This window comes from Aythya marila (assembly GCF_965140915.1).
Source record: "Aythya marila genome assembly, chromosome: 19".
In the NCBI taxonomy this organism is placed as follows: domain Eukaryota; kingdom Metazoa; phylum Chordata; class Aves; order Anseriformes; family Anatidae; genus Aythya; species Aythya marila.
The window spans coordinates 3,933,082-3,961,003 of record NC_139060.1 but is presented as its reverse complement, the minus strand read 5'-3'; the positions used below and the strand labels follow the sequence as shown (position 1 = coordinate 3,961,003).

The 27,922-nt window shown below is 56.2% G+C and overlaps 2 protein-coding genes across 2 annotated transcripts in view; both read left to right on the top strand.

Moving 5' to 3' along the window:
• LOC309885678 (astrotactin-2-like) overlaps window positions 1-10,001 on the top strand; it is a gene marked incomplete at both ends in the record, with an annotated part of 79,366 nt that extends 69,365 nt beyond the window's left edge. Inside the window, 2 exons of the mRNA XM_082775901.1 lie at window positions 8,762-9,146; window positions 9,925-10,001. Of these exons, the coding sequence (XP_082632027.1) occupies window positions 8,762-9,146; window positions 9,925-10,001 (462 nt within the window). The remainder of the gene's footprint in view (window positions 1-8,761; window positions 9,147-9,924) is intronic.
• A 10,909-nt stretch (window positions 10,002-20,910) lies between these two features.
• LOC309885677 (astrotactin-2-like) overlaps window positions 20,911-27,922 on the top strand; it is a gene marked incomplete at both ends in the record, with an annotated part of 105,806 nt that continues 98,794 nt past the window's right edge. Inside the window, 3 exons of the mRNA XM_082775900.1 lie at window positions 20,911-21,030; window positions 21,146-21,308; window positions 25,055-25,204. Coding sequence (XP_082632026.1) covers window positions 20,911-21,030; window positions 21,146-21,308; window positions 25,055-25,204 — 433 coding nt within the window. The remainder of the gene's footprint in view (window positions 21,031-21,145; window positions 21,309-25,054; window positions 25,205-27,922) is intronic.

Here is a 27,922-nt window from a genome sequence, read left to right as displayed (position 1 = left end):
GGTTGCTGCAAAGGCTGAGAAAAGATGTGCGGCTTCTCTGAGTTATTATTATTATAATTTGTTTAATTAGTTTACCTGCACCCCTCCTTCGTTGCGCCACTGCTCCGGACCTTGTGCTGTACCTAACGCCAGCGCTGCTTGGCCTGTTTTTGGGCCAGTGTGCCAGCAGGGCTGGTTTCTCCATCAGGTACTAAAATAAATATTGGGCTTTTTTTGTTTTTTTGTTTTTTTTTTTTTTTCTGGGGATAAGGCACCAGCTCGGACTGAAGCTGTGGGGGGCTCCTGGCCTCTGCTGGGCTGCGGGTGCAGTAAAAGGGTCACGTTAATGGTGCTGTGCAGGCTGCAGAAGGGCAAGGAGCAGGGTGCCTTGGCCAGCATCGTGTCCAGTGCTGTGCCAGGAATGGGACGCTTCTGTGGGCACAGCCTGGTCACCAGCCCAAGGCACAGAAGGCTGAAACCCCCCCCTGAGCTGTTCCTTTAGGCAGCTCCAGCTGCCCCTAAAAGTGTAGGAACAAACTGTGGGGTGAACTGGGGCTCCTGTGGGACTGGCTGCGCCTGCTGGGGGCAAGCTGCAGCTCTCAGCCTGGGCTGTAGGTCCTGCTGAAGGTCTCTTTGCTCTTCCTCCTTGACGCCGAGCTGTTTCCTCTTTGCCTTTTCCCTGGCTGAGGGCTCCTGATGGGTGTGTGTGTGGTGGGACCGCAGGGCAGGGGGCTGCAGGGAGGTCCTGACCTTCAGCCTGGGGGCAAGGGGGCGGCGTGGTGGCTGCTGGAAGGCTCCTGGGGGAGTGCTTTGGGAAAAAGGGGAGGGCTGCGGCAGAAAAGCCATGCCTGGAGAGCCAACAGGACATCCTTGTGGCACGGGGAGGCGAGGAGAAGCTGCCTGCAGTGAGAGGTGAGCTAAGGCAGGCGTTGGGCTCGTCTGGTGGTGGAGAGAGGAGAGGGGTGGTGGCAGCGGTGGCTCTGCTTGCTGCTGTCGGGGACTGGAGTTCAAGTTGTTCCCCCACGGCACGAGGGGCCCCAAAACCCCCAGCACTCCTTGTCCTTGGCACATCGTGTGTGCCGAGAGGGGTTTGCCGGCTGCAGTGGCCTCTTATTAAATCTCATTAAAAGCAGGGTTATTGGTTCTTAGCTCAAGTGGATTTTCCTCCTCTGCTTTGGAGCCTGGCTAAAATGCGAGACACAAAAGCTTTTTCAGGGCTTCGCACTCCACTCCTGCCCACGTCAGGGAAACAGGAGCGCCAGCGCACGCGACCTAATGCATTTTAAAATCTTCCCTCTCTGAGGGCAAGCTCCGGGTTAGCAGGTCAGCCGGTCTCGGCGAGCCGTTTAGCGCACATTAAAATCCCAATTTATGCGATCCACGCTCTGCCGTTAGAAAGAGCCGGCCATCAGGCGCCTAATAAAAGCACCTCCAGCCCTTCTCTTTCACTTGGCTGAGAATAAATGCCTTGGTGCCGTTACAAAAATGGATTAGGAGCCGCTGCGGATTGGTATCCCAGCGAGGTGCGCGATGTGCTCGGTGTGATGCAGGTTGGTGCGGCTTCAAAAAAATAAAATAAAAAAAAATATATGGAAATGTGACTTTTTGTCTGGCTCTTCCTTTTAATGCAGGAGAGTCAGAGATTTTAAAGTTATGGTTCCCACAGCAACTGTAACTCTCAGCTCGTGTGCGTGTGCCGTGCTTCGCAGCACCGTGCGTGCTGTTACGGTGATGCCCGCGGTGCGCACGGCTCGGCACGGGGCTGGCGGAGGGATGCTGCAGGAACCGCTCCTGCTGAACCTGGGGGCCAGCATCTGCATTTACCTGCACCGCTGTGGGTCCAGTTGTGTCGGTGACCTGAGTCTGTGACCCTCATGGGCATCTGGGCGCTGCCTGGAGCACCCTTGGGTGCTTTTCCCAGAGCGTGGTGCAGGGCTGGGTGCTGCGGCAGCGCCTGTCCTCACTGCAACTCAGCAGTGCTGTAAAAGGCAGGGAAATAGGGGAAAATGCCACAAGATGGTTTTCTTCTGGCCACTGTTCACCCAGCCGTGCCTGCTGAGCAAGGCGCTGAGGCGTGTGCCATGCTCTCGTGGCTGTGATGGAAATTAAACACACCCAAAGGTGGTGTGTGGGTTCCCGGCTCGGTGAGGCAGTGCTTGGAGGGTTTGGAGTGCGCCTGGGGAAATGTTGTGGGTTTTGGGGTTTGTCCTGTGTCGTTGCTGTCTCTTGTTGAGAAATGCGCTTGAGTTGTGCCGACCTCGAGGCTGGATCCAGAGATCTGAGGAGTAATTTTTTATGTCCTGAGGTTTAATCTCGTCCTCGCTGCCCTTTGTGCTGGCTGTCCGGGGTGCGGCCATGGTGCCCTGCCTCAGTTCCCCTGCTGGCTGCTCACCAATTAGTGGTGCCCTGCTTCGTGGGCAGCGAAGGGCAGTGCTTCCTGAGGCACAATCCAAGGCCTTCCCGAAGGTTTTGTTCTCCTCTGCTGCCCGTGAGACCCGTTTCCCTCCTGTAGGACGTGTGCCAGCCTCTCGCAAGCCCCTTTTGGCCGCAAACACCTGAAAACGCCTCGTTTTGTTGGGCTGGTCCTGTGGGCAGCCCCAGGGGTGATGTGGGTGGGAAATAGTTGGAAGCTGACGGTGTCCCAGCTCTGGGGAAGAACCGAGCACAGCGTCCTCCCCCTGCCCTGCTCCTTTATTGCTGGAGGGGCTGTGCGGTGAGAGGCCGTGTCCTGCAGCCGGCAGGGTGGGAGCCAGCCCAGCGCAGAGATGAAGGCAGGTGTAGGAGAGGGAAGGCTGAATACATCTGCAGAGCTCGGCCTTATTTTTCATCATTAATGTTCTGCAAGCAGGTGCAAACAGGGCGCTAATTAAGATTTGCAGAGGAAATATTTAAATTGAGAGGTGCGGCAGTGAGAAAAAGAGCAGCAAGGCAAAGGAGGCCGAGGGAGGAGCTGCTGGGAGATCTGGTCTGGAAGGGAAGGAAGCAGGCACCAGGCGACTGAGCGAGTGGGATGGGGCGTTCTGGTTCCCAAATTGTGCTGCGTGCGGCTGTGTTGGGGTGAGTGAGCACAGGGGGCAGAGGACAGAGTTGGGGCTTGCCCTGCAGCCATGGTAGGGACTGACGGGCACCTCCGAGCTGGGCTGTGGCAGAGGACTGGGTGCAGAGCATTAATTGCCAATTAACAGGCACAATTAGAACAGGAAATGGGGGTGCTCCCAGCTCCATTTCGGGTTGTGCTGTGCCCCGGAGCCTGGCCTTAGCAGCTGTGCTGGGCGCGAGGCTCTGCCTGGTGGAGTGGCATTCCCAGGGTCCCTGCCATCACTTTTAGTTAAATGAATTAGAAATCTGTTAGTTCAAATTACAGCACGGCTAACACCTAACGCAAATGTTTGCCGCACCTGCTCATTGAGCATTGCTTTATTGCAGCCCTGGGCAGCAGCTGAGACGAGCTGGGAGAGGTTTGGGCACGGGGCCGGGAGCTTTGTCCTTGCGGCATCGCCCCTGGGTGGGCTGCTGCATGGCCCATGCCTTCCCTGCCCGCTTGGTTCTGTGGGCCTGGGGCTCTTCCTGCATCTGCATCGGCCTGGAGGGGATGAAATCTTTGTAAGAAAAGCGGGAAGGACAAAGTGAGGGGACTAAAAGACCAGCAGGGGCGATGCGATCGTCTGCTTGGACCTCGGGACTTCCTGAAACCTTCCAGTTCTCACCCGAAGTAGAGTGTAACTTTTCTAAAAGCATCCAGCCTTGCTACAAAAAAAAAATAAAACTTGACAGTGATGGATAATCCACTACAACCCCTGGTAAATTGTTCTAGTGTTTAATTACCTTCCCCGCCAGAAAGGGAAGGAAGGGAGAAGCACACGGCGTGAAGAGCTTGCGGGGGCTGCGCGCTTTCGCCTCTGCGTGCTCACCGTGCCGGGGCTCGTAGCGTGCTCCAGCAGGGCTCCAGCGGTGTTCCCGCTGCTGGTCCTGCTCCCCGAAGCTGTGGGCTGTGACCACGGGGGTGGCTGCTGCTCGGGCACAGTTTGGCCATGCCAGGGGACTGTCCCCGGAGAGGTGGCCTCGGGCTGGGGGCCCTGGCTGAGCCAGAAGCAGGCAGCGGTGGGGCTGGCTGTCAGCATGGCACGGGGCAATAACTGGGGTTGGGTGTTGTGCAGGAATGCTGGTGGCTTCAAAGCTGGAAGAGAGATACATATATATAATTTTTATTTTTTTTTCCTCCAGGGCCTAACGTTTTGTTATTGCTCAGAGGGAGCAGCAGCAGGGATTCGTTGTAGCGCTGGGCTGGGCACGGTGCTGGTTTGCAGCAGCTTTGCTCAGCGCTGCGGAGAGGATGTTGTGGTCTGACCAAAGGATGTTTTGGGCTGCCAGGCTGGGAAATCACAGGCTGTCTCCTGCCTTCAGACACAAAGCTGTGCATGGTGCCATGGGTCACTTGTTGCCTCTGTGTAAAGATGAGTCCCTTCAGGGAAAGCAGCGGGGGCGCACCGAGGGATGCCAGCCCGTGACGGAGGTGCGAGCGAGCAGCCAGGGTCACCAAAGGAGTGCTGCAGGAGCTGCTGGCTGGGAATGTCCTGCCTGAAAGATGTTTTTCTCAAACCTCAGGTAACAAAGACACAAACACTGGTGCCAGTACAGGGGCAGAAGCCGGCAGGTGCCAGCACTTGGCAGGGAGATGGTCAGGAAATGCTGGCAGGTGCCTGCTGTCTCCTAGCCCAGGAGAGAGGGCTGAGAGAGGGGCAAGTGGGGCTTACTCAGCACTGGTAAAAATGTGATGAAGCTCAGGTAGTTTCCAAGGTGACCTACTTCTTCAGCCCCTTTTTGCTGCAGACCATTAGGACTTTTTGTGCTGGCTTCCCTGGGGAAGGATGGTAGCTTGTGTGGGGACAGGCCGCCTTTCCCATCCTCTTCCCATGTAAAAAAATAAAAATTAATAACTTGTAGGGGGTTGTATTTTGAAGTTCTGATCCTCTGATCACCTGGAAATGGTCTCTGTGGGGCAGACCATTTGGTAGCAGCTGTTTGCCTTCCCTGCAGGAGTCAGGAACATCTGCATGGTGTTTCCCCCAGGCTGTAGGGATGGTTTGGGTTGGTTTGGAGCAGCACGCGTGTCTCTGGCTGTCCAGAAATCACTCAGCATTTTGGGCAGGTACCCAAAGGCTGATCACCCTCCGGATCAGCACTTTTGCAGCCTGTGCCATTGATACAACACCCAATCTCTGGCAGGACTTGCTGTGGTTTGGAGGTGGCTTCTTCCAACAGTTTTTCTTTGGTGTTTAAGTCTCAGCCTCACTGCTTTCCAGCTTCACCTGAGCTTTGTTCCTGCCCCACGCCTGAGCCGTGAAGCTCTGCAGTCCTGCACGTGCACCTTTTCCTCCCCAGCCCCCTCTTCCCTCGTGCCATGGCCTGTCCCCGTGCACAGCCCTAACAAGGCACCAGAGGGACGGGCTCGTTACCACCGGGCAGCTTTCCCTGCCGTGTCTCTGCGCGCTGTTTCATCACCCAGGCACTTTTTCCTGCCAAGCCTCGTTGCAGACCCTGGCGCTGCACCCTGGGTTCCTCCTGCCCCGAGCCCTGGGGCAGGCTGAGGGCTGCTCCCAGCTCCCAGCCTGGTGCTCACTGGGACGCGTCCCCGTCCCCAGCGGTGGCCGAGGAGGACGCGGCACGGGGAAGGCTCCAGCGAGCCCGGGGCACGCGGGAAGGAAGGGCATTACGCGGGAGAATATGCATGTTCACAGCTCAGAGGATTAAAGGCCCATGTTCTTATCACTGCAGAACAGAGTATTATAAATCCAGCCTTAGCATACCAAATCCCCTCGCGGCTCGGCCATTGTTTGGGAATATTAAAAAGCTCTGAGACAGAAATAATCAGTTTCCGAATGACACATTGTCAAATAAAACATTTCTCATATTATCCCTTCCTTCCCCTTTCTCTCTCCCGCTCCCTCAGTTGGATAATTTAACATGAAAAATAGATTAAAATGAGGCTGGCTTGAATGCCTCCTAAGTTTGACTTTTTTTTTTTTTTTCCCCAGGAAGCTCTCCCTGCATGTGCGCGGCGCTGAAACGAGCCGCTGCTGAGCGGGGTCAGGGATGTGGGGAGCGCGTGAAACCGAGCTGCTGCTGAACGCCAGGAGAGCTCCCCGAGGGCTGGGCAGCGCTGCTGGGCTGCTCTAGAGCCTGCTCCGTGCGAGCCCAGCTCCCAGCAGGGCCCAAAGAGCCGTAAAACTGAGCCCAGGGCAGACGGGGACGTGGTCACAGCAGCCCCTGTCCCCTCCCTGCAGGAGCCCTGGGCTTGCTTGAGCCACCCCCGTTGTTGCTAGTGATGGGCCCCGAGCCAGGAGGAACAACAAACTAATAACATCTGTGGCTTTAGGCCTTTCTGTAATTCCTCCTGAGCGGACAGATCTCTAATCTAATCGGTTGGGAGTTTTATTCGCTCAGGTCCAAACTGTTTCCCCAGGGCTGGCACGGTGCTCGCCCAGCCGGGCAGGCGCGTGGCCTCGGCGCTGCTGAGGATGCTCAGAGCCGTACCCAGCTCGTTGCTGGCAAAGCTGCTCCTCGTGCCTGGGCTTTCTCAGTCACCCTGGCCTTTTCCATGTGTCCGGGTTGCCCTTGTGCAGTTCTGGGGTGCGGTGCCTGTTTGCCAGGGGGTGCAGAGCAGGGAGGAGCAGCTCTGTGCTGCAGTTGCAGGGCACGTCCCGGTGCAGGTGGTGCCCATCCTGGGGCTCCTGGGGCTTGGCTTTGGGGACCTGGGGAGGGCTTTTCCCAGTAGTCACATCAGTGAGCGCTGTTCCTAAACACTTCTGTAACACAAGAGCTCTTGCTTCACTCTAAGTACAGCTCCAAGGCAGACCTGATTTGCCGCGTGGTTTGTTGCCTCCAGGCTTGTGGCTCTGCTGCATCCTTCTCGCTGGGGTTTGCTTTCGGAGGGTCTGTGTGCCGTGGTTTCTCTCATGCAAACAAGGCTTGTGAGGAAGCAGCCTTGGTTTGGGGCTGCCCTGGGATGTCCGTGCAGCAGGCACTGTGCAGCCCCCGGCAGTGCACTGCTGCTGTGGGGTTGGAGCATCCCTGCTGCTTGCTTCTGATCAGGGGAGGTCGGGGGGGTCCTTGTGCAGGAGGGGCCCTTCAGGAGCTCCAGCGAGCCCTGCCCTGCTCCCTGGTGTGCTTCCTGGCCGCTAAAGCGTTGCCGTCTGTGATGGCACATCAGCTAAATTGGGAGAGTCACGCTGAGCAATGTCAAACCCAATCCCCCCGCCAGTCTCCCATTAGTGTCAATTAGGGAAGAGACGAGGAAGGGGAGGGGAGGGGAGCGGGCTGCTGCTGCTGCTGTGAGACCCTGCACCGGGCTCCTGCCTGCAGTGCCAGGCTGGGATCTCCCTTCCCTGTCCCCTCTCCCTGTCCTGTGCCCGCAGCCATGCCCCAGGCGTGCAGGATGCCCCCAGCAGCACCCTGCCCATTGCTGCCCATCGCCCGTGTCCCCAGGGCTGCCTGAGCGCCGGCTCCTTTCTGCCGACGCCCCTTTACAACCCATCCTCTTTATGAGTCTGAGCACGGCGCCGTGTTTTGCATCGAATGCAGAAGAAATATTTGCATGTCTTTGCTCTGCTCTTGCATGCTTTGTAAAGTTCCCAGCCGCGGCGTTCCCTCTGCCAAACAAATGCCTGCCCTGCCCTGCCTGCTACATGTCACGCCGGAAAGCCCCGACTGCTCGCACCGTGCCTGATTTACTTGCCTTGCTTTGCTTGTCTGCCACGGGATAAAATTGCCTCGGTGCTGCGCAGAGATGGAGAGGCTCAAAGCTGGCAAAGGCACAGCTCCCGAGCAGCCAGGGGCAGGGCTGGGCCCTCCTGCGCTTCCCAGCACCGCTGCATCCGTGGAGACATTGATTTTGGGGAAGTTTGTTCATTTTGGTGGTGGCATGTCTTTGTTGGTGATGTAGCTGGGAGCTGGGTGAAATGAAGAGCTTGGTTGAGAAGGTCGTGGTCTGGAAAGGTGGTGGTGTGCCCAGGGGTCTGCTGCTGACCCCACATAACCGCTGCCAAATCACTGAATGCTGTGCCATGGGGCATGCGCTGTGGCCTGAGGGTGACTCGAGGGATGCTACCCAAGGATGGAAGAGGAAAGAGTTTAAATAACGTTGCTGTGATTGATGGGATCACGGTTGATTTGGAGAGCCAAGGGTTTGGGTGCAGGATGTGGCCGTGAGGTGCTCTGCAGACCGGCAGCATGAGAGGAGCCCCGGCTGGGGAGTGAGAACAACACACGGGGGCTGGCCCCTTGTGCTCCTTGCCTTCATCACCTGCAGCTTTGTAGCCTGTAGCCCTGTCCTGGAGCTCCCAAAAGGAGGAACAGGGCTGGTACAAGCAGGAATGTTGAATGGCTTTGGGTAACCGTGCCCTGAGGAGCAGCAGTTGTGCGGTGCCGGTCGTCGCACAGCCTTCTGTGCAAAACGTGGGGTCCCTGCGGAGACCTCGCTGCTCCTGCCCTGGCTGCTGGGCTGTTCTAAAGGTTTGCTCTGCTCCCAAGAGGTGGGGTGCAGGTACCTCCTCTCCCCTCTCCGTGGGCAGGGCGCAGAGTGCTGGTTGTGTCTGTGTTCCTGAAGGCACCCAAGGGCTGCATGTCCCTACCCACATGGGGCTTGCAGAGCGCAGGTGGGCTCTGGGTTGCTGAAAGGATGCTCTGGAGATGGAAGTGGAAAAGTATTCGTGGATGCTGGTCGCAGCACCTCCTCCCCACCCCTATCCACACCTCCTGACGTGTGCTCTTTGCTGTCCCGCAGGGTGGGCTGATCGCGCTGCTCCTGCTGCTCCTGGTCTTCACGGTGGCCCTGTACGCCCAACGGCGCTGGCACAAGCGCCGCCGCATCCCGCAGAAGAGCGCCAGCACCGAGGCCACCCACGAGATCCACTACATCCCCTCCGTGCTGCTGGGCCCCCAGGCCCGCGAGAGCTTCCGCAACTCGCGCCTGCAGGCCCACAACTCGGTCATCGGGGTGCCCATCCGCGAGACCCCCATCCTGGACGACTACGAGGACGAGGAGGAGGAGGAGACGCCGCGGCGGGCAGAGCCCAGCACCAGGGAGGATGAGTTTGGCAGCCAGGTGACACGGACGCTGGAAAGCCTGGGCCGAGGCGGGGAGGAGAAGCCTGACTATGAGAAAAAAGGTTTGTTGGTTTTTCCCTGCTCTTTCCCTCTCCACGTCCCCTGCCAGGGTGTCTGCCCTGTGTGGGGCCGCTGAGAGAGGTGGATCCTGGGGCTGGAGGGAGGGGAATCACCTCTCTCCTGGGGTTTTGTCGTAAACTTTGATCCTCGAGGTGGTTTGCAGACCTTGTCCTGAAGCTGTCTGCCATGAGAGGGGACTCCGTGCTGGCTGGTGCTGGGGAAACTGGGGAAACTGGGGACACTGTGAGCCCGCAGCTGTCCCTGGTCTCGCAGTGTGACCCTGCTGCGCCGTGCTGGAGATTTGGGTGCTGCAGGGACTGGCTGCTAAGAGGGGCTCAGAGATGTGTCTCCCTAGGACATGATCTCTCTCTTCTGCCCAATCCTCTCCCCAAAGCAGTCTCCCGTTTCCAGTGAGAGCCGGCCCAGCACGATGAGATGGGAAGCCGACGGCTCTAATTTCAGGCTTGGGTGGCCTATCTGGTGCTGGCAGCGGCAGGGACTGCTGTGAAATCCCCTGAGGTTTGGAGGATACCTGGCTGGGGAGCAGAGGTAGCGTTTACCCCCCAAGCAAGGGGATTTGCTCCTTTGCCATGGATTTGTGCAGTACCTCAGCAGCCGTTCCTGCTCCTCCAGCAGCGCTGATGAGGTTTGCTCCTGCTCAGCCTTTGTGCCAGGCTCCTGAGCAGGGTGGGAGTGCTGGGACACCTCCCAGCTTCTTGCTGGGGGTGAGTGCTGGCACAGGGGCATCAATCAGACCGATTTTTATTCTCTGGGTGGCAGAAATGCTGATCACCTCGCTGTCGAGCAGTGCATCAATTCTAGCTGGCAAACGTGTCGGCGTGGCAGGGCCCCGCTGAGCCTCACGCTCCTCTGAGAGCCGCTGCACAAGGCTGTGTTTTCCGGGAGTAGCAAAAACATTCCTCGTGTCTCATTCTGCGAGCAGTCAGACAAACGAGCCTGGAGTCACCCACAAACAATGTGATCAGGGCTGCAGATTTGAGACGTGCGTGGAGGAGCTGGGAATGGCAGATCAGAGAAATCCCCGTGTGGGAAGAACGGCGGGGCTGAACCCGTGGGGATGTGGCAGGTCTCAGGTGTGAACTCTGCCTGCCCGTGGTGCTCAGCCTGTTACAGAGGGCACTGCAGGCACAGCTTATGTAGCATCTGAAGCCTATAAAATTATACACGTGTGGGTTCTGGCTGTTATAGTGCCTGCCTGCGTGGTGCTGTGTGCGCTGTGAGGCGTGGAGCTGGGTAACGTGCCTGTTGGAGAGGTTTGGACCCCCTGGCAGCTGCAGGTGAGGTGCTGCGGGTACTTTGTGCCTTCCCCAAGGTGCTAGGGCATGGAGGAGCTCCAGTCCCAGCTTGGGTCCCTGTGGGTAAAGCAGCCTGGAGCTGGGGCAGCCAAAGGCTGGAGGTGACGGGGCAGGCAGGGCCCTGTGCCATCGGACACGGCTGTTCCTCCTGCACGGAGAGGAGCAGCACTTTCCCCAGAGTGCCTGGGCTAATGTGCCTTTGATTGCCTGCATTTTTAAAACCTGTCTCTGGGAAGCTGCATCACCCACCTCTACTTATCGACGTGTCATTAGGAGCGGTTTAATGCAGTTAACCTGCAGCAGGGCAAAATGCAGCTGGAGAAACAACGGGGCAGCGGGGCAGCGCTAATTGCTGAGCGCCTCCAGCAGAAGGATGGGCGCAGGGGTGGACGGGGCTTTCTGCTCGCAGGGTGCCACCAGGACGTGCCCCCGGGCAGCGTGGTGTTCCCATACAGGCTGAGTGGTCCCTGCTGGAGCACCCGTGCTGGCAGGGATGGGGACAGGGACTGCTGGGCTCAGCTCCTGCTTCTGCCACCCCTCACACCGCCGCGTGTGGGGCTGAGCAGCAGAGCCCCGGCGATGCATCGTGCCTGGAAGGCAGCTCCCCCAACCCGCGGCAGCCCTCGGTGGTGTCTGAGGCTGTTTCCTCCACCCACGAAATGCTCTTTTAGGCAAGGTGATTGCAGCAGCGATGGTTAACGCTGCTCAAACAGCCGTGGAGGGGTCCGCCTGCTGTCCTTGAGTGCTGCTCTGAGCATCCCTGTTAGCGTCCTCCTTTGTGTGCAGCTGGCTCTCACAGGCCTGCCGTGTTAATAGATGTTTCCCCGACCCTCTGCTTAGCGGGAGTGAACAAATGAAGGCCTTCATATGCTGTAACGGAGCTGCCTCTTTTATTCTTTCATATTATCTTCTTTGTTTTGCTTTTCTATAAATTATTTAGAGTTGTATGAGTGGGGAAGACAGCAGCAACTGCATTTCAGTGCTCTTCAAAACATAATAGTAAACAAGATCTAGGGCAGAATATTAAACTATCCGAGGGCTTCAGGAACGGGTAATAAAGTCGTTTTTATGCTGACTGCAAAACCCCCGAGCTGGGGCTGCGTGCCGGGCTGCTGCCCCCACCGGTACAGCCCGTGAGGCCGTCATGCTTCGCGCCTTGACGTGGGGCATGTTTGTGCCTTTCTGGTTCTGGTTACTGAAAACCGTGCTGGTTCACCGTGTGTTTCCTGCCCCACAGTCACCTTCCCCTCTCTGATGAGGCTTTGCTGAAGCAGCCGAGCTGCGGTGTGCGCTGCTTGCTCCTCTCTGCTAAAGCTGCCCAGACAGAGTCTGAATCATCGGGGATGAGGCGGTCTGGGTGCCGGATTCCTAGACCAGAAATGCAAATTCTCAGCCCTCCTGGCTGGCTTGCACGTGCTCAGGAGCTGCGGAGATGTGGGACACGTCCGAGGCGCCGCAGCTGCTGCCACCTGGCCATGAGCAGCAGATGCAGCTGGGCTTCCCGGGGACGTGTGGGTGGGATGGAGCGGACACTGCGTACCTGCTGAGCCGCAGCGCAGGGTGTCGGGGCTGTTCAGGCAGAATTTTACGGGTGGATTTGAGATGGATGAGTCAAGGCAATCCCAGCTGGAGTCTGACGCTGCTTCTCCCCACTTGCCTTGCCTCCATGCTTCCTGGCCCGGGGCTGTCGGGTTTGGGTGCGATTACCAGGGCCGGACGAGGAGCTGTGCCCGTGGACATGGGGCACGTCAGCGCCCTGGGGAAAAGCTCCCCTCGCCACTCCCGGCGTGTAGCATTGTGATAAGACATCAACTGGGGCTTGTCAGCGGGCTCCAAACGGTATCATCGCCGGGGCTGTCACCGAAGGCTCTTTCAAGTGTCAGTCCGCAGCATTAATTACCAGGGATGGCACACGCGATGAAGATGGAGCGCTTCGGCTCACCCTCCACCTGCTTGTGCCGCTTGCCTTCCCCCAGGTGCCGGGCAGTGATTGATGTGCAGGTGCTGGGAGCTTTCCATTCACAGGGATCCACGCACACCGTGCTGCGTGCCCTGGGCTGCTGGGCTCGATCGCCCTCTCTACAAGGAAGTGTTTTTTGGTCCGTGCAATGCTTTTGTATTTATCAGGTCAGGCGGGAAGCACGCTGGACATCTCCACAAGGTACAGCCCTGAAAAATGGGAGAGAAGTCCCTGCCCAGCCCGGCAGCACAGGTAACTGCTTCCCAAACCATGCGTGAGCTGAACAAGGGTGCGCTGAGCCAGACGTTCCCTGTTCCCTGCCTTCTCAGGCGGCGCTGCCGCGGCTGCGAGGGCAGCTCCCTCGTGCTGCCGGAGCACCCAAAGTGCAGCCCGGTGCAAACAAGCAGGGGAGCAATGTGCTGAATAACGACATCCAGCAACGAGCGTGTCTGAGTGATAAAGTTAATGAAATTACAGGTTCTGACCTGATACCGGGCTCTGCTGCGGGTAGATAAACAGCAGGGCAAAGATGAGATGTTTATTTCTCCCCAGCCGCAGCCTGTAATCTGGATGCGCCGTGCAGGGCCATTAACATTATTGCTGTTATGCAAAATCATTTTTGATTTGGGGAAGGAAAAAAAAAAAAAAAAAAAAAAGAAAGAAAGAAAAATCCCCCAACTCCCTAGAAAATGGAAAGCTGACAAAATTAGAATTGCAGCAGGAGCACAAGCTGACCCGGTGACATTGCTCAGAGCCCAGATGAATTTAGACAGAAGAGAAATCTGAGGCAGCTTAAGAAGGAAAGTACTCTTTTTTTTATTAATACAATAAAATGAAATAGAGGGAGGAGGTGATAACCGGTTCTAATTAGTCAAGAGGATGCTATTGTGTCGGTATGGAAAGGCAGCCACACAGTCTCCTTGTGGTTTGGGGTTATCACTGGCGATTAGAAGATCTCAGCAGGGTTTGTGCCCTGTGGGTGTCACCTGTCCAAACCCAGTCCCCGTGCGTACGAAGCAGCCTGCAGTTAGTGGTGAAGTTGTGTGGGCAATGTTTGTGTCCTCGCTGCCTCTCTGTGCCGTGCCCCATCTCCCCAGCTGCTTTCCATCCCGTGCTCCTGAGGGTTTCTGCTCTCTCGCCTTTCCCAAGCAGATGGCCCCGAGCTCTCCAGCCCTGTGGGAATTCCCAACTTGTTTTGATCTGTTAGCACACTTGGCTGTCATCTCTGCCGACACTGTTTTATCTCTCAGTGGCGGGATCTCTTTGCTTCTGCTTCTCAAGCCCTCTCCCGAAGGGTTTGGCCCCCAGTCCATCGGTATGGCTGACGCTGCTGCAGGTGGGACACACTGAATATGTTTAGATGGAGCTGATAAACGAAGGCGGTTGAAGCCCAGTAAGCATGTGGGGATGTCTCTAGGTGCCTGTGGGGTTGTCCATGGGTTCCCTGGACCCTCCAAGGATTGGGAAGCCAGGAGTGGGGCATGGAGAAGAGACTGCCAAACCCAAACTCCTGCCTGGTGAAAGCGGAGCAGAAAATAGATCTCAGACTTGGAAATCAAATATCAGCAATTCCACTCCTGCAACAAAAGACCTCTCTTTATTTTCTTTATTTCCTTCATCTTAAAAAAAAATTCTCTTTATATAAAAAACCTTTTCAAGCAGGTCCTCGTGCTCGCCTTGGCGCAGGCTGGGTAGGGCCGCCCAGTCTAGACGGGAGGCAGGGCAGTGCCGGCAATTAACGCCGCAGGCACATCGGAGATGTGGCTGTGCAGTCAGCCCCACTTCGTATCTCCTGGGCTTTCTTCTAACCCGCTGTGTTAACGTGGCAAATCTCTGAAGTTCCTCTCACTTAATCCGTGCCTTTCTCTGTAGTGAGAGCGAGAGGCTTTGAGCCTGCCTCGGAGTTGGTCTGGCAGCGGGAGCGAGCCTGGGGAGGTGGATCCAGCTCTGGTGCCACCGCCTGCTTTGGTGGCCACGTCCCTTCGTGTTTGCTCCTCATCTCTGACCCGGAGAAGTTAGCCACAGCAGGTGCCACAAGGGCTAAAGAAGTTACAAATGGTAGGGCAGGGGTCTGAATCTGTCTGCTCCAGGCATGGGAACAACCTCCTCCAGGTGCTGTTATCCGGCGGGGCTGCCTGAGCTTCCCCTGCGGCTGGGATCTGGGGGGGGGGGCTGCTTTTCTATAGGGGGCTCTGCCTGAGGAATGGGAGCAGTGGGCCAGGGAGCACAGGGAAATGGGAGAAATGGGGATGAAAGAGGTTGTGGTCCTGCCAGTTCATGGCCAAACTGCTCTTGAGTTTCTCTGTAAGGTGGAGACGCCAAAGGAGAATAATTTTGGCAGGGTCAGGGATGCAGGACGGCAGCACAGGGGAAGGGGAGGAGGGGTCCGATGTGGGCTGGGGATGTGCTCCCCAGGCCAAGGTTAGGATTTTTGAGGCTGGAGAAGGGGAAGACCAAGATACGGAGCAATAGGGCAGGTAGTTGCTCTGTGTCCTGGAGGTGCTGCTCCTAACAAATCCGAGAGTGCTGTAGGGGCTTGGAGGTGGGTTTAGAGATGGGGACGGAGCTGGAGGCAGTGCCCCGCAGTGGGCAGGGGTAGGACGTTGTCCTCCCTGGTGGAGATCCCACAGAGGTGCCCCTACCTCTGTGGTGGGGCTGGGCGCTGGGCTTTGCTCCTGCAGGCAGATTCATGGTCCCCAGGAGGCACAGCACCAACCAGAGGCTTCCTGAGCCTGTAATAAATAAAACGATGGCTTAACGTTTGCTGGGGCTGGAAAGGAAAATGGGACAGTGCGTCAGGCTGGCGTCTGATGCGTCCCGGGGCTTTATCTTCTTTTCAGGGGCCTAATGGGATCATGACCCTCTTTGTATTTGATCAGCTTTTCCCGGACCTAATCCTCAGCAGCTCCTTGTGTAATTTGCAGAGACCTTTGAAAAATGTGTATTCACGCAGCCCGTGTGGCCGTGGTGCAGAGGGCTTCCTGCAATCCTCCGCTTCCACGCTGCAAACACAACCAACCAACTGCGAGTTCTGTTTTTTTGTTTTTTTTTTTATTTTTAAATCAAAATAAACAAGACCCAACAGGGCAGGAAATGGATCCCGATTCAGGGAAGCATTTAAGCACACGCTTAGCTAGTGCCTGTAGTTATCAGAGCAATTAAGGCTGTCACAAAGTGCCGTGTGCTTAATTCCCACTGATTGGAGAGCATCGCTGAAAAGGAGAGACCGGGGGCCCGGCTGCAGAGGTGGGGCCAGGTGAGCCATGGGGCCCTTTGGTTTTAGGGCGATGCCATCCCTCTAACGCCCAGGGAAGGCTTTAACATCTCGCAGACCGCCCAGGGCTGCTCCTGGCGCCCATCAAGCATCGTTGTAGAGAAGGGGGTCCTAGGGTGGATTCCCAATGTGATGGCTTTGTCGTTGTTTGTCTTCCCCTCCCTTTGCTGTACCCCACTTGCTGATTTTATGAGGCAGAGGAGGGAAGAAGAAGATGAAAAATCAGCTTCTGATGATGCCGTAGAGAACGGAAAACAGAACGGGGTGTTTTAGTTTGCCAGCGTTTCGCTGAGCATCCCCAAGGGATGGTGGCTTTGTGACACCCTGCTGGCGTCTCGGGGCTTTGTGGCAGCCCGAGCCTGCAGCCGGGCAGGTGGCTCGGTGCAAAGGGAAGGACCTGCTGTGATCCCCTCTCCTGGCCAAAGCTCGGTGGCTTGGGGTCCCCCAGGGCAGCAGCTCTTTTAGCTTTGGGTTTTGTAGGCTTTGTGGGACCATCTCAGCCCCTCAGCGCCTGCTGAAGCTGTCACGGCAGTTTTGCGTGCAGGAACCCTGAATTCCCTGGGTGTCCAAAGTGCTTTTCATCCAGGCAAAATCACCAGCTCAGAGAAGATGAGCTGTGAAGTTTTGGCTGTCCAAGGAAAACAAGCCATCAGGAGCTATATTTATAGGGATGCCAGGCCCGCGTTGTTCCTCGCTCGGTGCGTGCCGATGAATGTTTGATAACATGCTGCATTATTAACGGCACGGCGGGGCTGTGGGCCAGCCAGTGACCAGGATTAGCTTGGAGAAGTTTTTTTTTGCCTGATGCAAGTTCTGAAAAGTCAGTGTGGTGGCTGCTTCTTCTCCTCGGAAGACCCTGCGGGATCTGAAGCATCCTCCCCTCTGGGGTTTTCTGTGCTGGGACTGCTTTGTGGCGCATTGCACCGTGCAGTGCCGTGGGGCTGGGAGGGCTGGAGCTGTCCTCAGGGTTGTCCTCCCATTCAAGACACGGTGTCGGCATGGGAAAAACCTGCCTTTGGCTCCTGAAGCCAGAGTGAATGTGGAGAGGGAGCCTGGAGGCTGCAAGGAGGGAGAAAAACGTGCAACATTCCCATTTCTGACGGGAGCAGATAGGTGCTGGTGAGCTTCGGGCAGCCCCCGGGCTGCATCTCCGGGTTTGTGTCACTGCCTGGGAGCACAGGGATCACTCAGCCCCGGGTGCTGGGCACGTGGCACTTGGTGCTTTGTCACCCTGGGCTCTATTGGCGTGCCCTCTCCCTTCAGGTCGCGTTGTACCTGGCCCCGCCACCCTGCTCCTTCACGTTGCCAGCCTGTCCCCAAGAAGATGGATCGGGGCCGGGCTCCTCCGCAGCCCTGGGGTCTGCCGGCACCTCGCAGCCCCATCCATCACACGGCAGCGACCCACCTGCAGGGCCGGCGGGACAGGGAGCTCGTTAACAAGGCTTCAAATCACTTCTCGCTGAAGGCCCCGGTGAGTTACGGCCTTGGTCCTGCTGAGCTCAGCCTGGTGCCGGTGTTTCCGAAGGGTTTTTACTTCCCATAGCCTGGGCTTTGAGGCGAGCAGGTGCTGCCACGTCCAGCTTCGTCCTCCTGCTGGGCTTCCTCGGCCACCTAGGGTTGAGGCTTCCTCCTGCCCTCGGTGGGCTCGCAGCGGGGCTCCCCAGGGTGGATTTACTCTGATTTGGGGAATGTGGGATGAGGAAAGCTGGAGGTCAGCGCTGCTCGGAGCCAGGAGCTCTCCTCCCTGCCACGCAACATTACCCTGGGCTGCTTCATGCGCCCATTAGCACCGAACGGGGAAGCTTCCTCCAGAGTGTTTTTATTTAAGTTTTCAATTATTTTATAACTTGAGGAGTGTTAGCTGCTGCCGAGGGTCTGCCCATCTTCTCTGCTCTCTGCTTGCTGCCTAAGCTAAAAAGTTACGGTGTCTCATAAAATAAAAGGTGGGAGCGGAGGGGGGGGAAGCTGAGTCTCTGGTGGCCTGGACCTTCTCGGTGCTGGGCTGGAGGGAAATGGGGCAGGCTTAGTGGGGTGGCATCCCATAGCCAGGGGCTTTTCCTTGCTGCAGTCCCCATCAGGAGGAGAAATGGGTGAAGGGGATAAATGCCTTGGAAATGCCTGGGGGGGGGCTGTGCCACAAACACGGCCACCCCCTAGGCAGAAGCGCAGAGCTGGGCTGTTGGGCTGCGGCTGGCGGGCGTTTGATCTCTAGCAATGTGTTTATAATTACGCCGCGTTATCTTAATTACCAAAATGGGATGCCAGGAGCGTGGCGAGGGGAAGGGAAAGGTGGCAGGAAGCACGGCGGGGAAAGTGAGGGGTGACCAATAACTCCCAGCTGCCGTCCGTGGGGCCGCGGCTGTGGTCGGCGCTGGGAGCGGCGCTATTAATACAATGCTTATTCATTTCGTGCCGTAAAAAAAAAAAAAAAAAAATGGAAGTGCTTTGCAATTACCCAATTCCAAATGAAATTAACATTCCGTGGCATTTTCCAGTAAACGGTTAGTTTGCACACATGAGTGGAGGCAATTAGCTGGGAAGTGATTGAGTGCCGTGACTGGAGAGAGGATGAGGACGGGTCGGGGCGCGGGGCGGGCGCTGCCACGGGCTCCGGAGCCCCGAGCCTGCGGGCTGGGTGCTCGGCACCCCAAGGGGCTGCTCAGCTGCCCAGAGCAAGGGCAGAGGCTGCAGGTGTTTGTTCCTGCAGGTGTTTGCTCCAGCTCTGTGTAGGTGCGAGGACTGGCAAAGCTTTGCATGGGAGCAAAAAAAGGGGCAAAGCGAAGAGCTGGGTTTTATTGATCCAGATTAACCCTCTTTCCCTCCCAGGCTTTGCTTTGTGATCTCTCTCTGCTCCGGCCGCCTGGGTTGAGCCGAGCTGCTCTGATCCACAGCAGACTTAGGGCCATGCCAGCCAAATGTCTCTGCATCAGCGTGGAAAAAAAGGGGCTCTGTCTCTTTGTGGTGGGCTAAAAGCGAGAAGGAAGGCGATTAAATGTGAGGGCTCTCCCAGAATTTATTTAGTGCGGGTGCTTTAGCTGAGCTTGTGCCCAAGGACAGCCGATTGTGTGTGCTCATGGCTGTGTGCAGTGCCTCTTGGTGTGACCCCCAGAGGATGTTGCAGAACCCCCTGTGCTGTGCATGCTTGGGCAGCACCAGCGGGGTCTTCTCAGTGGCCACATTCACCTTCCTGAGCTTTAGACTATGTTGCTTGAAGGACTTTTAAACCAAATAGTGATGCTAGCAGCATCCAACCAAAGATGGTCTGTCTCAGATGGGTTTACACCCGAGGCTTGACGTTCTTTGCTACTCAGGAAGCAAATCTTTGAATTTTTTCTTACCATCGAGGCGTTTTTAAAGTCAGCCTCTGTGGCCTGGATTCTGCAGCACCTCTGAGTAACCCTGGCCGGCTTTGGGCACTGCGGGGTGCCCGGAGGAGCATCTCCTCAAGAAAAACCTCCAGATATCCATAAGGGTCACAGCTCTCTGTTGGGTAAGTGCTGAGTCCAAGCCAGACCTCAGGGGGCTGTGGGGTGCATGGCACCCTCCGGACCTGTCCCCTCGGTGGGATCACAGCCCCCACGGCTCCGTGAGCTGCGTCTCTGCCGTGCCGCACATCGCTGCCGGCGTCCCCCTTCCCCGAGCCGTGTTAGAAGCCAGCGGAGACTTTTTCGGGTTTGTCGGACTGCTGAAAACCTGCGATGCTATCAGGGCTCCTTCCTGCCTCGTGCCAGATAAGGGCAGCGCTGGCTCCGAGCCCGGAGCCGAGGGTGGTGGGGAGCGGGGCAGGGAAGCCGTCATCTGCCGAGTATCTGAAGGAGGAAAGTGCGTTTGTTCGGCTTCCCTCAAATTAGACATCGCGAATGAAACTTTCAGCTCCTGCTGCCGCCCCATCCCCCCGCCGATTTGCAATTCCAATCAGGTCTTTACGTATAAAAATCTATTTTTGTAGCGAGAGATTTATTAACATCTGAAATAGTCTATTAATGTATATTAATGCCTACGTAAAGAAATGTATACAACTGCTATTTTAGAGCCCAGCAAAAAGGGAAGGGAGGGAAAAGAAGGAGGAAGCTGAGATGGGATACCAGCCTGTCTCCAAAATGCTCTCGGGGTTCCCATGGCCCTGTGCTGCTCAACCTGAAAACCCCTGTGAGTGAAAGAGCTTCCCAAAGAGGTTGAGAGCCTCGCTCTGCCATCGCAGGGGTGGCCTGGAGATGTATGGAGATGGAGGTGCTCAGTGCCCTGATTTGTACCTGGTTATTTGTGCTTTGTTTTGATTTAGAGACACACGCAGGTGTATATATATAATTTGTATATATACATAAAGTTTATAAATATGTTCAAACGTATATATAAAAATAAATACCTGCTTATATAAATATTTTTTATATATTATATATATATATTTTGGATTTTATATGTATATAATATGTGTTATTTATACAGCTGCTGAGCTGGCTGTGCACTCTCCTAGTACTGCTTGGACCTGGTGTGGCTGCACATGGGGGGACAGCAGGGGACCAATGGGGTCGGGGGCTCTTGCCCAAGGCAGGAGGTGGCAGAGCTGTGTGGTGGCTGGCTAAAGAGCAGGACTGGTAGTTTTTAATGTTTCTTAAGTCTTTGGATTCACTGTACTCAGTTGCAGGACATTGCTATCCAGCTGTGCTGGCGTCCCAGTAAGTGTAAAATGGTCGTACAAATCTCTCCTACCTTTATCACGTAGCCTTTGTCATAATTATCTAATTTTATGCTAGTGAAGCTCTCCGCTTTGTGGAGCTTAGTACCTTTAGGGTGGCACTGTTGGAAATCAGCCCACATCCCAGTTTTAGAACAAACACCGTTGCTTATTTCATGCTTCGGAAAACAACAAACACCCATTATTTAGAGCTGGTGAGCCAGCAGGGCTCCCAGCACGTGGAACACCTCCAGCATTGTGACAGTCGTGCTCATCCCAAGCAGGATGGGAAAGTCGATTTCTTAAAATACTTTGTAAAATAGAAATCTCCAAAATGCCCCTCCAGTAACATCAAAATAAGCTCATGGAAAGTCAGGGGTTGATTTAGAGGGAACAATTACACCGGTATTAAGCCATTGAACGTACCTGATGCTTACAGAGCACGTTATGGCTGTAGTGGTACGTGAGGCTGTCAGAGCCAGTGCCAGTGGTTGACAGGAGAGCACCCTCCTCTGTGCTGTGAAGGTGAATTGGTCGAAAAATGCTGGAAGCAGTCAGTGAGAGGGAAGGAGCTGCTCTCACGAGGAGCTGGCCTCTGAGATGCGGAGGCTGCATCGTGCGCGTGGTCACGGGGCCAGCAGACAGGAATGCAAAAGTCAAAGTAAATGAGGAGCTAAAACCCCTCCAACCTTGACTTCTAATTGCATCCAAACTTTTGCAGTTAATCCTTAATTTAGTTTGACGTGTTCTCGTGAAGCATTTCGATCCCGGCGCAGCGGCGTGTTCAGCTGAGCAGCGCTCGAGCTGCTCGCCAGGCTTCTCGCTGCTACCTCCCCTCCGAACCTGGGAGCATTTTAACCACCAGGAGATCGATATGCGACCCTTTGACACTCAGAAATCAAAGAGAGCAATGTGAAAACCAGGTGCTTACAAACCCAGGTATTTTTAAATACTTTTTGCTCAATATCTAGCGTGGGAGGCTCCGCTACACGCAGCCTTGCCTCCCCAACCTTCCTCCCACAGCTGCGAGGGTGCAGGTGGTGCGTGAGGGCAGGGATGCTCGTGGCTCTGGGGACTTGAACTTTGAAACCAAGCACCAAGGACTGGGACGCTCAGTGAAGCTGTTCCCTTTGTGGACTCTTGAGCCTCGCTGCTGTGTCTGAACGTGCTGCAGGCTAGGCTGTGGGGCTGTGCAGCTCTCCAGCATCTCACCAAGGCGCTGAGTTTGGAGAGAAGCTGCCAGTCCTCCTCCTTCCCCACTGTAGGACTGAGTGTACCCAGGGGCTCTGTGAGTGCAGGAGCTTAGGCTGAGGGCAGTTCTCCAGCGAGCATCCTCTGAGGATGTGCAGAGACATTAAAACACCCCAACAGCAAGGCTGAGGGCTTCTTTCTGGCCGTGGGAGGTAAGGGGCTGGTTTGAGTCTCTCTCCCCCAGACAACCCCCAGAGCCCAGGCGCAGCTCTCCCCGCTGCAGTGGGAGTCCCACGGAGGCTGGAACAAACGCTGCTGCTTCCCAGCACGGTCGCGGTGTATTTTTACCCAAACACCGCTCACACTGTTCCGCTGATGACTTTTTGGGTTTTGTAATTTTTAAGCCAAAGAACATATTTTCTCACTGCAATTTGTGCCAGCAAAAAAAAAGAAAGGAAAAAGAAAGAAAGGAAGGCTATTGAGCTGAATTGTTTTGTGGGAGATGTGCAAACGAATAGGGGAGCCATAAGGAGAACAAATCGCTTTCAGAATAGCGTACGGGGGTGGACAGGAGGGAGGTGTGCGATGTGTGCTGTGCTCTACAAAGGTACGGCGACCTTCAGCTGTGTCCTTAGCTCGCTGGTGGAGGTGGAAGCTGATTCTGCGGAGGCTGAGGAACCCGGCGTTTCCTCTGCTTCAGCTGGGTGCTGGGCTGCCTCCGTGCTGCCAGAGGCGTTGTTGGGACGCGATGAGACCGAGATGGTGGCGGTGCTGTGCCAGGCCCCGGGGCGGATCTCACCACCCCTGCGGGGCTTCGAAAACTCCCGAAGCCGTGATGAGGTGTGAGCTACGTCCCGATGAATCCATCTCCTTCCTCTTGGGAGCTGGGGGCAGGAGAGGAGGCAAGTGGTGGGCTCTGCCTGGTGGTCCTGGTGTGTCCAGAGCCAAGCACGTGTGGCTGTGAGGTCTCCGTCCCCCCGTGGCAGTGTGCGCGTGTTGGAGGGGGGAAAGCCAGGGCTGCAGTTTGGGGGGGTCTGTGTCTGCTGTGGTGGGCACCCCCAGGCTCAGTAGGGTCCTGCCAGCCTCGATCAGCATGGTGCACCCTGGCGTTGCTGGATGTTGTCGTCTTTGCTGTCTTCTCCCTCCTTTTTGTCGTGGCTGGCAGTGCGGGGAGGGTCCTCCCTTAGCCCGTGCCCCCCGTTGCTGTGCCGCTTGAAGCACAGCTGCCTTTCCGTTGTCAGTGGGGGTTTCCTTCTGGTTCTGCCCCACCGGCCACATCAAATTCCTTTTGCTGAGATCACGTTGGCACGGGGATTTTCACGTTTTTCTGCATTGCTCCAAACCCCAGAGCTCAGGGGTGGAAAGGCCACGGATGTGCCAGCGCACACGGGCTGAGTGGTCAAACCTTTGGGTTTCCTCTCCCTCCTTCCTGGAGTTAGACTAAATACCCGTAGCATTGCAAAGAGCTGGTGGCTGTCTCCCCATGAAGACGATACCTGTTCCCTATTCCCTTCCCCTGCTACCCACAGATGAGCACAGGAGCAGATGCCTTGGGATGGCTGCAGACAGAGGTGCAGAGCGCGGTTTCCAGGTGGGGAGCGGTCACCCCATGGCTCCTCTCAGCCGAACAGGGAACATGCAGGAGCTGCGACCTCGCCGTGGTTCCTCATGAGCTGCAAGCACATCTCCACCTCCTCCTTCCTGCATCCTGCAGGCACCACACCAGGGGCTGAGCGGTGCCTGCTGCCGGCCACCACTCCCGCAGCATCCATCCTTGTGCTGGGACGTGTGCTGTGCTGTCGGGAATAGCACAGAGGATGGCACGAGGTGCTCTTTTGGGACCTTTCCCTGCTTTTTAGTTCCCCCAGGATGGTGTCTGAAGGGGGATCCAGCACCGCAGGGTCCCGTGGTGCTTGCTGTTTGGAAGCTCTCCTCTCAAGGGGCTTTAGGGGGCTCTGAGGTGTGGTGCCTGGGGGTCCCTGATGTCAAATAATCGGGAGATGCAGCGTGGCTGCTCCCTGAGGCCACCATCTCTCTGGAGCTTTCTTGAAACAGTTCCACCTTCAGTGCTCACCAGGCAGCGAGTCTGATCCTCGCCCTGTGTGGCAGCACCGGGCTGATGGCTTCATGCAGAAGCTCTCTGAGCCCTCCTGGTGTGCCTGTGCAGATGAGGAGCAGCAGCTGGGTGGCTCCTCTCCTTCCCCTTGCGACAGCCTTGGCAAATTTTCAGCACCCCTGTGGCATGCGGGTGTAGAGAAGCCCCCTGGGGTACCACAAAGCCTCAATCCTTCGGGACAGACACAGGTACCTGGGGGCTGCAGGGCCCCTGCTGTCCAGAGGAGCTGTGAGGTTGGAAGCCCTCTCCTGGAGCTGGCACGCTTTGTCCTCTGCTCCCTGCCTCCCCCTGCCCTCCTTGGCAGGGTGGGGAGGATGCTCTGCGTGCCTGGGGCTCTGCACAGCCACTTTTCAAGCCTTCTTTCTCCTCATGTGAGCTAAATCCTCGTTGAGGATTACAAACGCCCTGTCCTGCCCGACCACCTCCTCTCTGCGCACTAACACGGGCTCCCCACGAGCTGCCCAGGGGATTGGAGACCACGGCACGGGGCGGCCGCATACCCCGAGTCCCTCCTGGTCCAGCACAGCTCTGCCGGGGCTGCGACGGGTCTGGGCATCACCTGGGGAGCTCCGAAATGCTGGGGCTGATCCCCAGGTGGGCAGGACGTTCGTGGTCTGCACCAGCCCCCATGGGTGCTCTGCAGGCAGGGCGAGCTTCTTGAGCCAACCCGAGGCTCTGGCACCCTTGCGATGGGGACGGAGCCAGAGGTGGTGTTCTGCTGACAGGTTTTTTGGGGGGGCTGACAGAGGCTGGGCTGTTTGTTAAACCTGAGTGACCTCTGTAACCTTCTGGAGGACAGAACTTTTGATCCTGAATTTCATCTTTGCCATTTGCAAGCATTTTTGTTTTCTACCTGCTGTGGAGGGTTTGGCAGGGCGGTTCTGCTTTTTTTTGGGTTTTGTTATTTTTTTAAAAGGTATTTCTGGGTGCTGGGGGGTGAGAACTGGGAGAGCAGTTGCATAAATATCAGCCAGCCTGCCGTGGTGTATCGAAGCAAAGTCTTTTCTGGGCTTGAGCAGTGTAAATGGAGAACCCAAAAGCTGCTAAGCCTGGGGTTGGGGTGCAGGCTCCGTGTGGCTGCCGGTGGGGTCCTGCCTGCTTTAAACCCTTGGGACAAGGCTTCCGAGTGCAGGAAGGGGCAAGGAATGATCAAGAGAGCTGTAAAGCAGCATGAAAAAAAAAAAGTAATTTCCGTAAACTCCTCCTTTGCTTGTTTCTGTGTTTTTGGGAAGGGCTGGGAGGAGCTCTCTGGGTGACCTGGCAGGCTGGTGTCCCGTGCTGACCCGAGGGACTGAGGCTCCCTGAGGAAAGGGCTGTGCCGGTGGGGCTGGGGGCGCTGGGGCACCTTCTAACCACGGTCCCTTTGCCGCTGTTGCAGCTCCCGAGGTGACGCAGGAGACGGTGGAGTCCCTGATGCAGAAGTTCAAGGAGAGCTTCCGCACCAACACGCCCATCGAGATCGGCCAGCTCCAGCCCGCGCTGCGCAGCACCTCCGTGGGGAGACGCAAACGCCGGAGCCGGCCCCGAGGTAGGCTGCTGCCGGCGGTGTGCCGCGTCCCGGCGGCTTGGCCCGGGGGTAAAGGTACAAAGGAGCCAAGGGGCTTGGCCCACAGGGAGCCCTGGAGCTCCTCGGTGGTGGGGTGAGGAGGGGAACCCCCCGCAGCATCCTCTGTTTGGCCTGGTGGAGGTGGGTGGGAGCGGTGCTGCCCCGTGTCCTCCCCAGGGATGCGTCTGGGTCCGGTGTGAGGCTGCTCCCTGCCCAGCCGCCGTGCCCAGCCAGGGTGTTGTGGGAGCAAAATGCCATTTCGTGGCAAGGCTTTAGCTGCAGAAATGGCTGAGGCTCATTTTGGATGTAGCTGGCATCCCTGGGACCTCTCCTCACCACACTCTGCCGGTGCTCGCAGTATTTTGGTTAGTTTGCACTTATTTTAGGGGTCACGCAGAGGGCGGGAGCAGCGTTTTAGGGCACTGCAAAGCGTGCTGGGGTGCCGCTGGGCTTGGTGTAGCTTTGGCAACCAGGCTGGAGCGAAAGGAGAAGGTGGGCTGGCACAGCCCCAGGGCAGGAGTTGGCCCCACGGCTAGGCAGGAGGGGGCCTGGCCGCGTCTGCCCAGCACGCTGCGGGGAGCTAGGGAGGAAATACTTTGCTTTCTGTTTACTCTTGGTTTTGTTTTTCATTTATTTATGAGTCTGAAATGTGATCTTTTATTCTGGATACATTTTCCTGCGATACAGGCCTGGAGAGAGCTTTTTTTTTTTTTTTTTCAGCTCTGCCCATAAATTATTCACTCAGTGTGAAGAAAATGTTCTGACTCTTTAACTGGTTTAAATTATTTGGTTTGTTTTCTAGTAGTTATTCAAATCCATATATCTGCATTTTAGCATACACAGGGAGGAGGAGGGGGGCATGTTTTAGGGTCCAAAGTGACTGTCTGCTGAAATTACCCTGATTTTTTTTTTTTTTAATTTATTTATTATTATTACTTTATTTCCCCTTTAAAGCACACGTAGGCAAGAGGCTTTTTGGTCATTAGTGGGGCACGTCAATTAATCCTCACTGAGCTGGGAGGATGCACAATGGGCACTGCTGCAGCCAGCCCCCAGCCGAGGTGCTGAGCCCCCATCCCTGGGGTGACGCCTGCCCCAGCTCCCTGCTGCTGCTCGCTGCCTCCCACCAAACCTCTGCACCCACCCAAGGGTGCCCCAGGGCAGGCTGAGGTCTTCTGAGCATCCTCCAGAAGATCTCCTGGGCAGGAGGAGGTCTCCTGCACACCCCCAGGAGCGTGTTTGGCCAGCCCCATGCTATGAAAGGGAATTTTTTTTTCGCCTTGGGGCTTTGCTGCTGCTGTCTGCGCATCCAGCAGGGAGCGGGGACCCCTGGGAGGCAGAGCACGCCCAGCTGCATGGCCACAAATCTCCCTGCCCTGCCCCTTGCTGTGCTTTGCTCTCTCACAAGCGTCTGTCCCCTCGGGGGTTGTGTGCCGGGGGTGCCCTTTCAGCAGCAGGTTTTTGGGGTGAGCACGGTGCCGGCACCCCGAGCTTTCTGGGCCGGTGGCTCCGTGGGGCTCTGCTCCTCCCTGAAGTGCTCACGCTGGTGGTTGTGTGCACCCTCGGACGTGGTGGGGAGCCCTAAGGCATACCAGACCCCGTACACTTTAAGGGGAGATTTATGGGAGTCCTCCCTGAGAAAATTTCAAAGATTTAATCACCAGAAACCACCAAAAGAGCCCTGAAAACCAAAGCAGCTCTGGCAACTCCAGCAAAGAGCTCCCAGCGGGGCCATTCCCTTCCCTCCCCTCCCGTTCCCATTTCTGTCCGCACGTGAAGCGAGGCCGGGCGCTGTGTGGGGTCAGGAGCGATGTCTCCACGCCGCCTCCACTCCCCTCCCATTCGGAAATTTGGGTTTTAGGGCCAGCATTAATCGTCCCTCCAGCGTGCAGGCAGTCGGAGCGCTCCCGCACATTAAGGTTAAATGATGATATCACGATGTAGGATGTTTGCATTTTACATCCAACTGCAAACACAAACCCTTCGCCTCATTAATCCTTCGCAATCCATTTTTTTTTTCCCTCTCTCTAAATGAAATTGTCCGTTTGGGATGCATTTATTTCCCCCTAACAGCCACATGACAGTTGTGCTGATGGAGTTTGCATCCAACTTTGTTACTGGGTAGTGACAAGTTGGCCTGACGGATGCGTGTGTGTAATTATTTCCTCGCAGTTCGATTTAATTAATGCTTAACCTCATCAGAGTCCTACAGCTGGAGTGCTCGCTCGGCAGGAACTGCTCTCAGCAAAAGGATTTCCTCCTTTGCAGAAAGGCTCCAAAAAGACTCCGAGTACCTCACGGAAAGAAAGGAGGAATAAAAACCGCAGTGGAAAACAAACAAACCCGACACCCAGCCCAGCACACACAGCTCGGATGAGCTCTGCCTTGCTCCGCTTCCCCCCGCTAAGAGCATTTAAACCACTGCCTGCTGCCTGCCACTGCCTCTGATCCCACACTAAGGGTTTCTAACAGCTCTGGGAATGGCTGTATGTTACCAAGATTTGCTCTTTAAAAAAACAATCCAAAAAAAAAAAAAAAAAACCACCAAAAAAAAAGCACAAAACCCCCTCTCTATTTACAGTACCACTTTTTTTTTTTTTTGAATGCCTGTTTCATACAAACTTTCTCCCCAAACACTTTTATCGAGTGGGCTGTATTTAGGGTTTATAAGTAATACAGGGAGTGGGGATAACGGGGCTG